At 35.2% G+C, this 16,920-nt stretch overlaps 1 protein-coding gene across 1 annotated transcript; it reads left to right on the top strand.

Annotated features, from left to right (window-relative positions):
- The first annotated feature begins 4,667 nt into the window (after nt 1-4,667).
- LOC114325742 (uncharacterized) lies at nt 4,668-14,309 on the top strand. The gene is made up of 3 exons (XM_050656335.1): nt 4,668-4,889; nt 12,523-12,631; nt 14,069-14,309. Exons 1-3 carry the CDS (start codon nt 4,804-4,806, stop codon nt 14,291-14,293), a joined length of 420 nt encoding a protein of 139 aa, XP_050512292.1. The 5' UTR covers nt 4,668-4,803; the 3' UTR covers nt 14,294-14,309.
- Nucleotides 14,310-16,920: the final 2,611 nt, after the last annotated feature.

Below are 16,920 nucleotides of genomic sequence, written 5' to 3'. Positions count from 1 at the left end.
TAAATATCATCCCAGAGGCTCAATTCGGATTTAGAGCAGAGCACTCCAGCGAACTACAAGTCCTCAGGCTAACCGAGTACATAGCAGCCGGTTTCAATGATAAGCAGTACACTGGAGCAGCGTTCCTGGATGTAAGCAAGGCATTCGACAGAGTCTGGCACAAGGGGCTCCTATTCAAAATGCGGGATTACGGGTACAGCGGAGCGATGACGAGGCTAATCTCGTCGTACTTGGGCGGCCGGAGGTTCAGGATTCGGATAGGACAAGTCCTGTCCGAACTCGGAATCCCGGAGGCTGGAGTACCACAGGGAGCGGTCTTGTCACCCCTGCTGTACACGATATACACCGCAGATGTACCTAGAACACCAGGTACCCTCATGAGCCTCTACGCCGACGATACAGCAATAGCGGCCAAGCATAGAAACGCAGATATAGCAGTGACCAACCTACAAACTGCACTAGAAGAAATTGAAGCATGGTGTATCAAATGGAAGATAGCCATAAATTCAGAAAAAACACAAGCGGTTCTATACAAGAAAGGGAGACAGCAGCCAGAGGAACAATTGAGGGTGCAGAACAGGCCCATCGAGTGGAAAAACGAAGCCAAATACCTAGGAGTCATTATGGATAAAGGATTAACCTTCCAAAAACACGTAGAAGCCACAGTCCAGAAGGCCAACATAGCAAGAGCGAATCTAAGAGGACTCACAGGCAGAAAAAGTAAACTAACACTCAAAACAAGGTTAAGATTGATAAATAGTATAATCCTACCGGTATTAACTTATGCGTCTCTCGCATGGGGACACGTATGTAATACACACAAGAAGAAGATCCAAGCAGTCCATAACAACAGCTTGAGGGAGGCCGTCAGAGTCCCAAGATATGTAGCTGAAAGATTCCTGTTCAGAGAACTCCAACAGGTGAGAGTCACAGAAACCATGACAGACAAGGCAAGGGTCAAATTCGCAGAATTAGAACATCACCCAAATTACATACTGCGAGAGACGCTAAGATACGACGAGTTCCACCGATGGAAGCACAGACGCCCGAAACAACAAATTATAGGATAAACTAAAAGTGATAAGTGATAGTAGTGTGTTCGTAGCTCGAAACAAGTGCCGAAGATAGCGTTACCCACGAAGTCCAAGTACCACGACCACCTCCAAGGTAAGCAAATATTAGAAAATTAGAAGGGCCTTAAGCCCCCAAAAAAATTCATATAAAATAAAAAAATGGCGAAAGCCCCCAAAAAAATTAAAAAAAACCAAAAACACAAAAAAATTAGAGCATCGAGTCATCGGGCGGGGCCCAGCAGGGCCCAACAGGGCTCAGTGGGGCTCGGCACGATGACTCGGGGCCCAAGCAAGCAATTTTTAGTACCGCGGATAAGTTATTAAGAAGATAAAGGCATAGAGCGCATCACGCTGGGCCTAGTTTTTTGCATTCGATTAGGTTACCACAATGGAATCTTATTACCCAGGGTTCCATTGTGAAGAGCATTTGGCTACGATAGTTGTGCCTCCATCGCGCATCAGCGTGCTATGGGGGGGAAAGGGATGGCCTGGGGCATTGGGGCGAGGTGGGGTGATCCCTGTATAACTCGGGTCAAAACACCTCGCCCCAATGACTTGTTACACCCGAATGTACTCCTTCGAGAGGGTGAACAAATCCCACAGGTCGGGTTAAATCAAATTGCTTGCTTGCTTGCAAAAATACATCTTGAAAAGAAACATTTAATGGTATATTCCTATCGTTGACTTCTTCTTTTATTATTAGCCACTATAGCCTGCTACATTATCCTGATGGGTATAATACAAATTTTTCCTCATTTGGGTAGGATAAAAGCTGCTTCTTTGACTTTTCTCTTTTTCAGTGCTTACTTTTACATATGTTTTAGAAACTATTGGTAAAAATTAATAATCAACATTCCCAGACTCATAGCTTTGGTGGTAGCTTTTATCAAATACTTCAAACCTTACAAAACAGGTTACTTATTTTCTTAATCTTGATTTTTTTATATACAGTATGTCCCTGTAAGTTGTATCCATATGCAATTTTACGAAAAAAAGTTATTCTTCATAAAAAGCTCTGCATGGTCCAAAACCTAAGATTCAATCATCAGATATAAAATTTTATAAATGTTATACGAGGTATGTCAAAAAGTTTGAATTTCACTCAAGAGTAAAGTAGCTTTATTTCTCACAATATTGAAATTTGCTATTATGAAAACTTGTTTGGAATTAAAAACTATATTCTAATATGCAATTACATCCTTCTAATTGAAAAAATTTTTTTTTGAAAAATTATGGATAACTAACATTATTTTCAGTTATTTCAAATCTGATAACTCTTTTATTATTAATTTTACGAAAAAAAGTGATTCTTAATAAAAAGTTCTGGATGGTCTAAAACCTAAAATGCAACCATCTTATATGAAATTTTATCGATTTTATACGAGGTATGTCAAAAAAGATAAATTTAGATCAAAAGTAAAGTACCTTTATAGTTCAGAATATTTCAATTAGAAGGATGTAATTACATACGGAAACATAGTTTTTTATTCTAAATAAGTTTTCATAATAACAATTTTCGATATTGTGAAAAATGAACGTATTTTACTCTTGAGCCAAATTTATATTTTTGACATACCTCGTATAAAATTGATAAAATTTGACATGTGATGGTTGTATTTTAGGTTTAAGACCATGCATAACTTTTTATTGGGAATTACTTTTTTTCGTAAAATTAATAATAAAAGAGTTATCTGAACTGAAATAACTGAAATTAATGTTAGTTATCCATAATTAAAAGAAAAAAATTTCAATTAGAAGGATGTAATTGCATACTAGAATATTGTTTTTAATTCCAAACAACTTTTCATAATAACAAATTTCAATATTGTGAGAAATAAAGCTACTTTACTCTTGAGTGAAATTCAAACTTTTTGACATACCTCGTATAATATTCAAAAAATTTGATATTTGATGGTTAAATCTTAAGTTTGGGACCATGCAGAGCTTTTTATGAAGAGTAACTTTTTTTCGTAAAATTAATACTAAAAAAGTTTTCCATATGGATACAACTTAGAGGGACATACTGTAAAATACTTAGGGAAATAATCCAATAAACTTATAAGCCGCTAGACCAATCAGAAGGGCTTTAAAAAACTAAGTACTATTTTATAATACAGACAGTGCGCTGGAATAAGTGTTACCCCTCCCTATTAACTTATTTATTTTTAGTACATAAGCAAAACCCTTCAGCAGGTCGATTTTTAACATAATGATAGTACAATGTTTATGATCATAGCATCAATGTTTCGAACTTTACGCGATCCCTCTTCAGGTGACAGGCATAACTTTGATATTTTTAAATGGGAAAGTACATCATGTCAACACCTTAATCCTTTTTGAGATAGTAGGCGCAACATTTCAATCAAATTATTTTTAATCCGAATCCTGAATTTCGAATCCTGAAAAAACTAATAAGTATTTTTTTTTAATTTAAACGCAGAGCAAACTATTACATTAAAATCAAGGGCTAAAGTCGCTTAGAATAAACAAAAAGTTACTATTGAATGGTATATTTGAAATTGAAAATCACACTTAATTTTGTATTTTTTTTTATTTCTGTGAAGGGCTGTTAACTTATTGAAATAAACATTATAGAAGTTCTCATGGACTTTCGACCCTCGGTAATACTGTATTCTTTCATTCTGATATTCCTTTGATTTGGGAATGTTATGGAATATCTAGGCAACTAGGCATGATAAAATGATAAGATAGGGGATCGGCAACTACTTTTTTTTGTCAAAAGGCTTTCTTGATATAAGAAACTTTAAGAAATACCGCTTTGAAGAATATTAGGAAAAAACAACCTGATAGTGAGAAAAGCGAGCACATAACTGAGATATGTCACATAAAAACCATAAATAAGCGGGTAACAAAACGGTAATAGGAACCAAACCAGCCCATTCGGAAAATCACAGAAGACAATATGGTAAGAATAGCACGAGAAAAATCAGCAAATAGTAGAAAAAAGGATTTGAAGAGCAAAAAAGGGGTGGGGTGTTAATTTAGAGAATACAAGAGACTTATATCAAAGAAGAAAGACACCTTATGAGCCTTTGTATATGATCTAATATATTATTTATTTTAATACATTCCGTAGAATTGCTGATCTTTTCTGAATTGGGCAGAATACACGGTGTAATTCCTAACTGTCAGTCAGAATTTCTTAATTTAATCGATATTGACAGCGACAGCATTTAGATGTTTTAAAAAAACACGATTTTCGGGCGCCATTTTGTTTATAAAAAAAGTAGCACACTATCTGCGGACTTTGCATACCTATATTATTAATACATACAATAATAAGATTCGATTCCAGCAATAAAATTGCTGGTAAATAACTTTTCCCAAAAATGGCCTATTCTCCGATAATCTGTCCACACTAGTAATACTTAGGCTAAACATGAACACAATATGCGGTAGAAGGGTTAGTACTAGGATGATTTATTATTTATAGGATATAGGACTCCACTCATTTCATACTTACCTGTGTTTTTTAAATTTGTAGGTACAACATATACCATTAGGTAAATATTAAAGAGGAGTGCCACTGATACATCCTGAGCATTTGTCACTTAAGGAACGGCTTTCTTAAAATAAACTGAATTGTATATTCCAATAATCTTATCGGATAAGTCTACATTTTAACTAAAGTATACATATAAATACATTTAGTAGAAGACTACAGACAAAACATATAATACTTAAAGTATACACTGGTTTTGATGGCAAAATGTATTTTTTGTGTTTTGTTATTTGTATCTTGTTTGGAAATGCAGTATCCAGGGATTTGAACGATTGTCCAGATACCAGTAGAGCGTAAGTTATTTGCTTCTATTAATCAAAATCCTGTAGTAGTTTAGTCAGTGATTTTAAATGCGTATTATTTTCTATACCCAAATACAATAATAAGTTGAGTTTATATTTATATAATATTTTATATTCCTTATCAGATAAGGTAGATGTCATTTTATACAAACGAAATGATATATTATGTTGCATAAATATTGGATAAATTAGAGCCCACGAGACATGGATTAAATGATTATATGATTTATAGATCATTTTAATACTGTTGTTGACTATAAAGTATGATAACATTTACTGAAGTAGTCTATTGTATGGAGATGGTGGCTACGTGAGCTAAACACTAGAAGACGTGAGCTAGAAGGTTACACGAAGGGGAGATGTACAATACCAATTGTAACAATAAAACCGCTAAACATTAAAAAGAATATTTTACGAAAAATTCCGGGCATAACGGGCAATGGACTCAAAAAATTACAGCATGGAGACCGCGGGCAGACTGGCAGACAGAAGCAGCATCTACAGATGCTTCACCTAAATGCGTCTTCAAAGTCTCATGGACGGATAGTTATAAATCGTGCAGCGTTGGAGAGACTAAATATTACACCTGGAATTCTTGAGATTAAGCTTGGGTTTACAGTTTACTTTAATCGTTATCGTCACTTCACTTCACCTTTCCTCGCTAGATGTCGCTAAATGCGTACTTTCGTATATTGTTTCACTACGAGTTTTATACTAGCCATTGCGTTTTGAATCAGTTTAGTCTTCTTATAAGTCTCTCTGATGATGGATAGACACTTGGATGGATAAACACATACAATATAAAGTCAAAAGACTTGAATTGAATCAAAACGCAACCCTCTAAATACAAATTTAGATTGAAATTAGTGTATCCACCACCACAGAAAGAACCCAGTACCTTCTGCTCTCTCACATATACTGGCAAAATAACAACAAAAATAGCCAGATACATAAAAAAGAAAGGAATAACACCAGCTTTCAGAACTAACAACAACTTAAGCAAATATATTAAGAACAATAAAAGCCGAAAGAGAAAGCAACTACAGAGTGGTGTGTACAAACTAACGTGTGGTGACTGTCCGAAAACGTAGATCGGTCAAACTGGCAGAACTTTTGACAAACGGATAGCAGAACACAAAAGGGCATTCAACAATAGAAAAACAGACACTTCTACATACGCACTTCACCTTCTAGATCATAATTATTCTTTCAATGAAGAGTTTCAAATTCTGCATATTCAAAATAAAGGCCTTAAGCTATCTTTTTTAGAATCTATGGAAATTAATAAACTGAAAAATACAGATATAATTCTGAATGACCAACTCGAGACAAACAGCTCCCCACTCCTCAACCTCTTCAGTTGAAGACTTAAAAAGGCAAACACATTGTAAACTATATCACTTGAGAAAGGCACTCTGCCGAAACAGCTGTAGTCACTTAGTTATAATAAATTCTGTGGAAGTATAGAAAACAAACGTTTTCAGTGTTTTATTATTGGATAAAATGAACTTCCATCAAGTAACGGTCGAATCCATCAAATTTAGATTGGATAACAGAAACCACTCGAAGGAAGCAATAGTAGATAGCTTCAGTTATATCTGATCTAGTATAGGTAACGATAGCAAGTACATAGCAGAAGCTTGAAGACGCATTAGTATGGGAAAAAGTGCAATGAGATGCCTTACTAAAGTTTGGGAAGACACCTCTCAAAAAGTCAGGATGATATTGGTGAATGTATTTGTATTCTCAATACTTCTATTAGGGGCAGAAATGTGTACTCTTTGCGCACAAGGACGCCAAAAAATTGATGCCTTGGAGATTTAGTGTTAAAGAGGAATGCTCCGCATACCTGGACAGTCAATTGGACAAAAGTTTCTAATCAACTTGACAATAAAAAAAATGGATATCCACAACATGTATGCAGCGAAGTCAATAGTTACAGTTGAATCCGCGAACCTTTACCCGTGCGTCATCATTTAAAGCATACGAAATATGTCGATGATTAGTCGGAAATTGAAATTTATTAAACGCAACAGCAAGCGTCAGTAAGTGACTTGCTGTTTTCCGACTTATCATCGACTTATTTCGTGTGCTTTAAATGATGACGCACGGGTAAAGATTTGTGGACTCAACTGTAGTTCTTTTGTCACGTGGTTCGCAGATGTGACTAAAATTTAGAGAGACTAGTTGATTCTGAAAATCTTCCTGGCAGAAAACCAAGAGGACCTCCACACACCAGAAGATGCCACTGAATTCAAAATTCAGGGTACCACTTATTCTGCGAAACCCTTAGGCATGCCGCACACCAAAAAATATGAAACTAAAAACATGAAACGTGAACTGTGAAACATGTTTCATGAAAATAAAACTCTGCTAAACAAATCTCAAAGTCCGCTTACCAATGAAAGGAGTGTGATTCATGTTCATGACACATTTTTATTTTCGGAGAGTTTCATAAATGGCCGGACGTATATTTGTTTAGCAGTGTTTTATTTCCATGAAACGTAAAACATGAAACATAAAACATGAAACACGTTTCATGAAAATAAACAATGCTAAACAAATAGAAGTCCGCATATGAAACGAGTGTGATTCATGCGTGTGAAACATTTTTATCTTCCGAAGGCGCACACCAAAGAAATATGAAACGTGAAACACGTTTCATGGAAATAAAACACTGCTAAACAAATAGACGAATTTAGATATCAGTTTCATTGTTTGAATAATTAATTACGTGCGTAAAATAAATGCTGACCCAGAATTTAATATTGCATTGGTTTCTGTGGTGGAGCAGAACGAAGAGTTGTACAATTATAACCTGGAGTGGTACTCGAATAGACAATAACAAGAAAATATCGTTTTTTTTTAAATCAGGATCCACAATAAAACAATGTAAATGATTGAATACTCATTCTATAAAATTATTGAAATTTAGCAAGATGATTATTTAATTCGTTTGCAACCAAATAATATGTACTATGGTGATGTTTTTGGGTCAATAATAAAAGATAAAAATGTATACCATTTTTATTCAGTTGCAATGCGAAGGCAAAACAATCTCACTTTTCAATTAGAATATGGAGTGCAGTCCAGTCCCTTGAATCGCGATTTTCGGCTCTTATTGGAGCCTTCATCGGAAGGAACGTAGGCACTGTTCTCCATATTTTAACTGATTCGTATCGAGAGCTTTTCCCACCCATTGCAACTGAAGTGATGATAGTAGGTGGCTAGCGCCATCTGGCATTGAAAGACGAAGTAGTTTTCAATCCTAATAGTAAATTATTAATACTGAAAATATTAAAAATATTACTAAAAGATTTTTAAATTGAAAACTTATTGGTACACTTTCCTGGTGACACCTCCAAGACTTCTACAATTTGCAAATCAAATGGATTCTGCAGTGAAGACGAGAGGGAAGGAATTCTACACTATGCAATTCACATCCCCCGTCTGCAGCTGGTAAAGTTCCAACGAAAAAATGCACCTAGTTAATAATAAAAGAGTTTCCACAACAGCAACGACCTCGTCATCATCACGTCTTATTATTTACCATACAAATTTTGTTTTTGTTTCTTTGATTAGTATATTAGTGTAAGCAACAGAGGTTAAATACGCAAACTCGACACAAGTCCGGTTTTACTTTTTTTCTGGTATATCAAGGGGTGCTTATTATGAGACTAACATTTTCTTAAAAGATTTGCCCCGGAACACCCATCTCCATTCCTTTAAAGGGACTAGGGAAAAATCCTACTCCATCAGTAGGGTTTTTTTCTTTAATATATATTATGGTTATTGCAACATCCCTGCGGAAACTGCCCTTATCCCTGAAAATAAGTTTGGCGAGCATGCTTTTACGATTTTTTCATTGCCTATATATGTTTTTGAAACAACGCTTATACAGAATTAAAGACCACTATTTGCTCTACAAACAAATGCATTTTTTTCGTATAAGCAACCGTTATGGCACCGCACCGTGGCCGCAAACCTCAGAAATGCTTTGGCGGGCTCCAGTTTTTGATTTTTTTTCGTCACCTATTCATTTTATTAATAACATGCTTATATGACAAATAAAAGAACACACTGTCTGCTACATATTATGACCTATACATATTTTACTTTCTTTGCACCCTAAAGCCACAGTGGTGGCCCGGAATCAATTTTTGCCTATTTTCTTTATTCACATTCCTTTTTTTGGGTGGTTTCGGGGAAAATATGGGGGTGAATTATACAAATTTGTAAATAACACTTGTACATGGATAATCGCTGAAAGTTTTTTTACTCTAGCATAAGCGGTTCAGATGGTATAAAAAGGGACTTTTTAAAATTTAACACCCTGTAATGAAAAAAATGGACAATGCCCTTAAATGAAACTTATACCAAAAAATCAGACATTTATATGTGATTACTTGCCGCTGGGATGCTTCTTGATTCCCATTACAGTTAGGGAAAAATAATTTTTTTTAAAATCTGTTTTAAAAACTTGTCAACTTTGGGGCGCCACCTCCGCTAAACGGTGTGTGATAGATATATGCTGTCGCGGAATAAATTGTAGGAAATATAGTCCTCTTCATATTTCTATTAAGGAATTTTTTGCAATAACGTACAGGAAGGGCTACGTTTCGCAAAAACCACAAACTACCCCCTTTAAAGGGATGAAAATGGGTGTTCCGGGGCGAAATCTTTTAAGAAAAAGTTAGTCTCATTAAAAGCACCCCTTGATATACTAAAAAAAAAAAAATAAAACCGGACTTGTGTCGAGTTTGCGAAGTTCAACCTCTGTTTCCTACTCTATATAACATGAAACGATTTCGTTCTTCATAATTTATTTGTTTCATTTTTCACGTTTTGTGTTTCACGTTTCTTTAACATTATAAGGCAAGCCGCACACCAAAGAAACATGAAACGAAAAACATGAAACATGAAACGAAAAACATGTTTCATGAAAAGAAAACACTGCTAAACAAAGTCAATGGCTCAAAGTCCGCCTATCAATGAAACGAGTGTGATTCATGCTCATGACACATTTTTATTTTCGGAGAGTTTCATAAATAACCGGACGTATATTTACGTTTCATGTTTCTTTGATGTGCGGGCCTGCCTTAAAAGCAATTAAAGAGCGGCGCTGACAGCAACGACCACGTCACTATCCATTGCCGACTATATAAATTTTATTTTTGTTTCATCGATTAGCATATCACACGAAACGGTTACTTTTTTTACAATTTATTTTTTTCATGTTTCACGTTTTATGTTTCACGTTTCATGTTTCTTTGATGTGGGGCCTGCCTTAGAGAAACTGAACATAGAGACCGATGAAGAAAATTTGTTACGAGTAATGAGTAAATAAAGAGAAAGAGAAATATGTAAATATCCACAAGGAAAAATTTCCTGTAGCTGGCTGTATTTCCTACCAATAATTACAAGTAAAATTTAATAAAAAATTTTTGTCCTGGTAAAAGGTATATTTATGTAGGGTGAGGCAGATAACTGGCCTATTAGAAATATCTCGAGAACTAAAGGCAACAGAATCATGAAAATTGGAATAAAGGTGTTTTGAAGGATGATCTATTAAATAAAAATATTTTCATCTCTTTGGAACTTCCGGTTATACCGGAAGTTGCTTATAACTTCGTTTTTTTAAATGGGACACCCTGTATATTTTTACATTTTTGGATTCTCTTCGATATCTTCTTTCTTAAAATATAAGGTTTTGTAATATTATACAGGGTATTTTAAAAGATAATTACGTTTTTTTATTAATTTCGTAGCAATATTCACACCCTGCAGAATTGTAGTAGTTTGACATCTAAAACTCTACTTGCGTTCAAATGATTTTTAATAGACTCTACTATTGTTAAGAATTATTAGTATAGCTAAATTTTTAATTTTAGTATACAGGATTGGTCGAAACTCGGAATGAGTATTTTCTGAGTTTTATTAAATGGAACATCCTGTATTTTTGTATTGTAGTGAAATGATATTTTATAGTACTTTTTTATTTATTAAGCATTCCCTATACCTAACTGCTTTAATTTGTGAGTTATTGGTGATTCAAGCTAAACATTAATTGCAAAAAAATACGTAAAATTTTATTAGGTTGGTCGTGAAAATACTCAATCCCAGATAATTTTTCAGAAATAAATACATATTAATCCAGACTGGTCCTTAAAATTACCAATAATGATTTAGCTATCGAAATACCTACTTAGTTAAGATTGTTGGTGCGATTAATAATTAAGCACAAATTTAAACAGTTAGGTGTAGGGAATGCTTAAGAAATAAAAAAGTACCATAAAATATCATTTCATTACAATACTAAAATACAGGGTGTTCCATTTAAGAAAACTCAGAAAATACTCATTCCAAGTTTTGACCAACCCTGTATATTAAAATTAAAAATTTAGCTACACTAATAATTTTTAACAATAGTAGAGTATATGAAAAATCATTTGAACGTAAGTAGAGTTTTAGATGTCAAACTACTACAATTCTACAAGGTGTTAATTTTGCTACGAAATTAATAAAAAAACGTCATTATCTTTTAAAATACCCTGTATAATATTACCTTATCATCGAAGAGAATCCAAAAATGTAAAAATATACAGGGTGTTCCATTTAAAAAACAAAGTTATAAGCAACTTCCGGTATAACCGGAAGTTGCAAAGAGATGAAAATATTTTCATTTAATAGATCATCCTTCAAAACCCCTTTATTCCAATTTTCATGATTCTGTTGCCTTTAGTTCTCGAGATATTTCTAATAGGCCCTTTATTTGCCTCACCCTGTATAGAAATATGTACATTATCATTCCTGCCAAGAGAGATCATCGGTAATAATGGTTTTGCTCGTTCGTTCTACTAATATAATACTTTGATATGGCAAGCATTTTGGTGATGGTTGCCTCCATAGCGGCTCAGCGTGACATGAGGAGATGGAAGATAGCCTGGGGAGTATTGAGTCTTGAAGAAGTGGTCTCTGATTTCTCTTGAATCCCAATGAATTATTCTTCTTTTTCTTCTTCTTCTTTTTATTATTCTTCTTATTCTTCTTCTTCTTCTTCTTCTTCTGGTAGCACTACAACCCGGGGTGGGTCTTGGCTGACTGCACAACTCGCTTCCATCTCGAACAGTCGTCCATGATAGTTGGGTCAGTGGGTAACCACATTGTTCTTAGATATGATCCCAATTTGTCTCTCCGTCGCATTCGTGGGCGTCTTAAGGGCCTTTTTCCTGTGGGGGCTTCCTCCCAGATCAGTTTGGTAAGGCGGTTATTAGAGAGTCTATGGACATGGCCAGGCCATCTTAGACGCTGAGATTTAATTTCTTGGACTCCCCAATGAATTGTTTTCCCGAATATCCTTATGATCTATACAGGTTGGGTTAACTATCATTGCTTGCATCGCATGCTTGCTCTACTAAAGATATTATAAACCTGTGTTCTTATTGTTTTAATTTTTTTTTCTTCCAAACCATTTTTAATAAGGTTATAGTGGAACGTGTTTCTAGCTTTTCAATTACATTCGGTTTTATGTTCAATTCACTTAAGTTTGTTCTAATATGCTTGATGAAAGGTTATTTCTTTAATACTGCAGTATTTATGGTAATATTTGTATACATACTTTTAGAGTAGAAGTTGTTTTCGACAAAGAAGTATCAACGTTCGTAGTAGGAAGTCAAGTTTGCGTACGTATTCCAGACGACGGCTTGCTACAGAATCCTATAACATGCATATCAGTAAGTAACTTTTATTTTATTTTAATTGCCGTATTGTCTTACTCCAGTACTAGCCTGATATGGTTACCGGTTTTTGAGAAAAATAGAAAAATATTTCAAAGTTTTTATTCAATATCCTCCTCTCTCCTTCTGTTCCTTCTTCTTCATCGCCCCAGAGATCAGACAGTGTACCACTCCATTATTTCCCTCTCCTCATCAGAATATCTACCATGTTCTTTTCATCCAGCCTGAAACCCATTCCCCTCCCTCCCATTCAGTTCGCCGAGGCAAAGTTGCCTATCCCATTTGTGTAGGTGCCAAAACTACTATGCCCGGTGAGAAACTGAGTCAGGAATCAAGTTTCCTAATTTACATTCCACCCGCGGCCTCAGATTGGGAATTAGCTCCTTCGTCCACCTTGCCCCTCGCTCGCTCTTTGTACAAGGCGATCGCTATCACTGTTCCAATAATTGCCTACATTTTCTCATTTTCTCTACTAATACTATTGGTTTACAGCGTTCTCCGACGCCTTCCGACTCAACAACCATTCTTCTCTCTTTAACCATATACCTGGAGGAATTTCTCTTTCTTCTAGTTCTTTTTCAATTCCCTCCTTCCAGCTTCTTCTCTGCCTTCCTCTTTTTCTTCTTCCGTATGGTGTCCATGCCAAAATCTGTCAAGGGATCCTGTCATCTCGTATTCTCTATACATGGTCGTACCTTACTCGTTGTTTTGTTTTTATGACATCAATTATTGTATGTGTGACTGCCATCGTTTCTTGTATTCTCTCTTCTTGATTTGCCTGCTTCTCTTCTTCTGAAGTCCATTTCTGTTACTAGTAACATTTTCTCGGTTCTTTGTTTCAGTGGCCAAACTTCACTGCCATTAGTGATTTCACTTTTAAGTATAGTATTGTGTATGAGCTCTTTGTTTGATGTAGATATTGTTTGATCCCACATAATGCCGTTCATCATGGATATGGCGTTTCTACCCTGTATCTTTCTGTTTTTGAAACAGCATGGAATATTCCATCTTGAGTTATCTTCACGCACAAGTACTTGTATTCATCACAGTGTTTAATTTCTACCCCATAGTCTAATGTAATGGACGGCTTTATCACTCCAATAGACATGTCTTCAGTTTTATTAATGTTGACTTCGAGACCCCATTTGTTATATTCTTCTATTAGCTTCCGCGTCATGTAACTTAAGTCGTCATGATCCTGAGTAATCAGGATTTGGGCGAAATTAAAATGTATAGTGTTCTCTCGCCATTGAGAGGTATTCCCATGCCATTACATTTTCTTTTTTGTTTTTTTTTTCTTTTCCGCAGCTTGAATGTTTGTTTCGCCTACATTTTCTCAAATGACATTTTTGGATATTCTGTGTCATAATAGAATTACTGATAATTGCTGTACTAAAAACTCACCCTGTATTGTATTAAATACTAATTTTTTAGGTTACGGACAATCGACGTAGTGATAACACACCCGAAGTACAAGCTGGAGGTGTTGGCTACCCTTATGCTGTAGTATCGGTTTATCCAAGAATGACGGAGCTGCTAAGCTACAGAGTAGTTGCTTTCGTAGATCCTAGATATGACGTTGTTAAAGAAGATAAAGTGAACGGACTTTCAGAAACATGTTTAGACAGTACCAATTTGCATTCACCTACTAATAAATAAACATTTTGATAAAATATTGCTTGCTCTTAATAGTCAAAAAAAAATTATTAAAGTCAAAAATCTTGATTTTTTCCTACAACAAAATAATATTTCTTAGCATAAACATGCTTCCCTTGGAGAAGGATAAGGACAAGGAGGCAATATCTCGTAAACTATTTGCGCTTTACAAGTTTATACTTATTAGTACTGACCATCAAATCTCGAAAGTTAGAATACTTTGGACACATAATGCGAAATGAATCCAGTTATATTATGCCCTCCTACAAGCCATCTTGCATGGAAATATTTGGAAAGAGAGGTCCAGGAAGAAGCACATCCTGGTTGAAGAACCTAGGGACCTGGTCCAACCCAACATCTGTGCAGCTTTTCTGCGCTGCTACAGATAAAATAAAAATTGTCATGATGATCACCAATATTCGTCATTGATAGGCACATCGAGAAGAAGAAGAGGAATACCTATAAGTAAGCATCAGGGAAATGAGATTAAACTAAGAAGAAACTTAAACAACAGAGTTAAGCAGGAGAATAAGACTAACCAGAACTAAGAAAGTCTTTGGATCAGATAGTTCCATGTTCTTGAAATGAAGGTCTACTATCAGTGTGTACTCTCAGTTCTAACATATGGAACAGAAATATTGACCTTCACCAGAAGAGTAAATAATAAATTACACGTGACACATAGATTATTGTTGAATATATACCCCAGAGACAGACTTCAAATCAAATCGTTAGGAGAAAATCGTATCCAGAACAAGTGTATTCAGGGTTCAGAAGGTCGGATACAATAAAAGTATTTACATTATGATCAGCAGTGGACTTAAAACAGCTAATGGTGATGATGATGATGATTCATAATGCATGGAACACGAAAAATGGAACATGAAAAATTAGGAGGTAAAAATCTCATAGACAGTATTACATTTGGCTTAAAGCTTTGGATAACAAATAAAAAAAGAAGCATCCCAAATAAATGCAAAGGATTATCCCAATAATCGTTGACATAGACACTGACAAGTCGCAAGAAATGAGTAAGGAATACTGAGATCATAGAACGTATGGGCATAGACATCGACATCCAGGAAACTGTAGAATGCAAAAAGACTGAAATGGTATGGCTATGTCCAAAGAAGTAATCATCAAAAATACCACTGCAGAACCCAAAGTAGAATTCTAGAGACCAATCGCAGAACAAAGAGAAGACCCAGAATATCGTGAAGACAGTAGAGTCAAGAGTAGGGCGATAGTGAGAAAATGAAAGTTCCTAGATATTTAGAATGTAATGGGGCGATACATAGACTTGTATATATTAATCATATTCCCTTTTCCCATATGTACATATTGTATTGGATAACATAAAAATTATAGGACTTAAAAAAATTAATTGTGATAAGATCCTAATTATCCAATCAATTTATAATTAACGAGAGAGAATGTTTTATCTTCTTTTATTATTTGGCAGTGTCAATGAGATGGATGAGATAAAAAATACAATAGTATCATTCATATGTTTTAATTTGAATATAATTTAAATGATACGTAAATACAAACACTTGTCTCAAGAGTTTTGTTTTCGAAAATACGCACATTTTTTTATTATCAAAAAACCTTTAATCGTGTTTAAGGACCCGTGCTTTAGAGCAATAAAGAATGATGGTACACTTCTCTATAATCATTTTTATTGACAGATTAAACAATATTACAATACTGTAATATCGTTTAGTGGACTGTATGTTTCTAAATAAAAAAAGTGTGTGTACTTTGTACCCACGTAAGAAGGTATACTTCTATTATTATGATTTCAAAAAAATAGATATATTTTAAACAATTTAAATGTATTTTACCATAATACCAAAAAATAAGGCAAGACCACAACATGAGGTGTTCGAAATCGGTCACCTGTCCAAAACATAACCGCAGTCGACACTGCTTGACTATGGTTATCGGGCGACAACCGATATAGTCAGCGGAATGGGACGTTGCGATGCCGCCGGTTCATCGCCGGCCGTTTCGATGCCGCCGGTTCATCGCCAGTCCATTTCATCACCGTCATATCTCGCATTTCCTAGAATTCCTAATTAATACTAAAAATAACTAATAATTGTAACTGTCGAAAATTCGGAAATATATCAGATAACGATTAATTGACTGGCGATGAATCGGCCGGCATCGGCATCGAACTGGCGGCATCGAAACGGCGGCGATGAAACGTCCTAGACCCTATAGTCAGTGTGCTATGGCCGTAAAATTGATACCAATATGAATTATTTTGACAAATTGTAGATATAACATTTTCGTAGATATAACATTCCATCGACTTCGAGAAGGCATTCGACCGAGTACAACATGATACACTTTTCAATTGCCTTCGGTCAGCAGAACTTGACCACTACGATATAAGAGTGCTGAAATACTTATATTACAATCAAGTAGCCTCTATCCAAATTGAAGACAGTCGTACTGAACAACTACCGATAAAACGTGGAGTATGAAAAGGTTGTTTTTTATCACCCACTCTTTTTATTCTGTACTCTGAAGAAATCTTTAGGAAGGCTTTGGATGGCAGACAAGAGAGAGTAAGGCTAGGCGGAAAAGTAATCAACAATATTAGATACGCTGACGATACAGCC

Source organism: Diabrotica virgifera, chromosome 7 (genome assembly GCF_917563875.1).
Source record: "Diabrotica virgifera virgifera chromosome 7, PGI_DIABVI_V3a".
NCBI classification, from domain to species: Eukaryota; Metazoa; Arthropoda; class Insecta; order Coleoptera; family Chrysomelidae; genus Diabrotica; species Diabrotica virgifera.
This window is presented reverse-complemented; position numbering and strand designations above follow the sequence as displayed.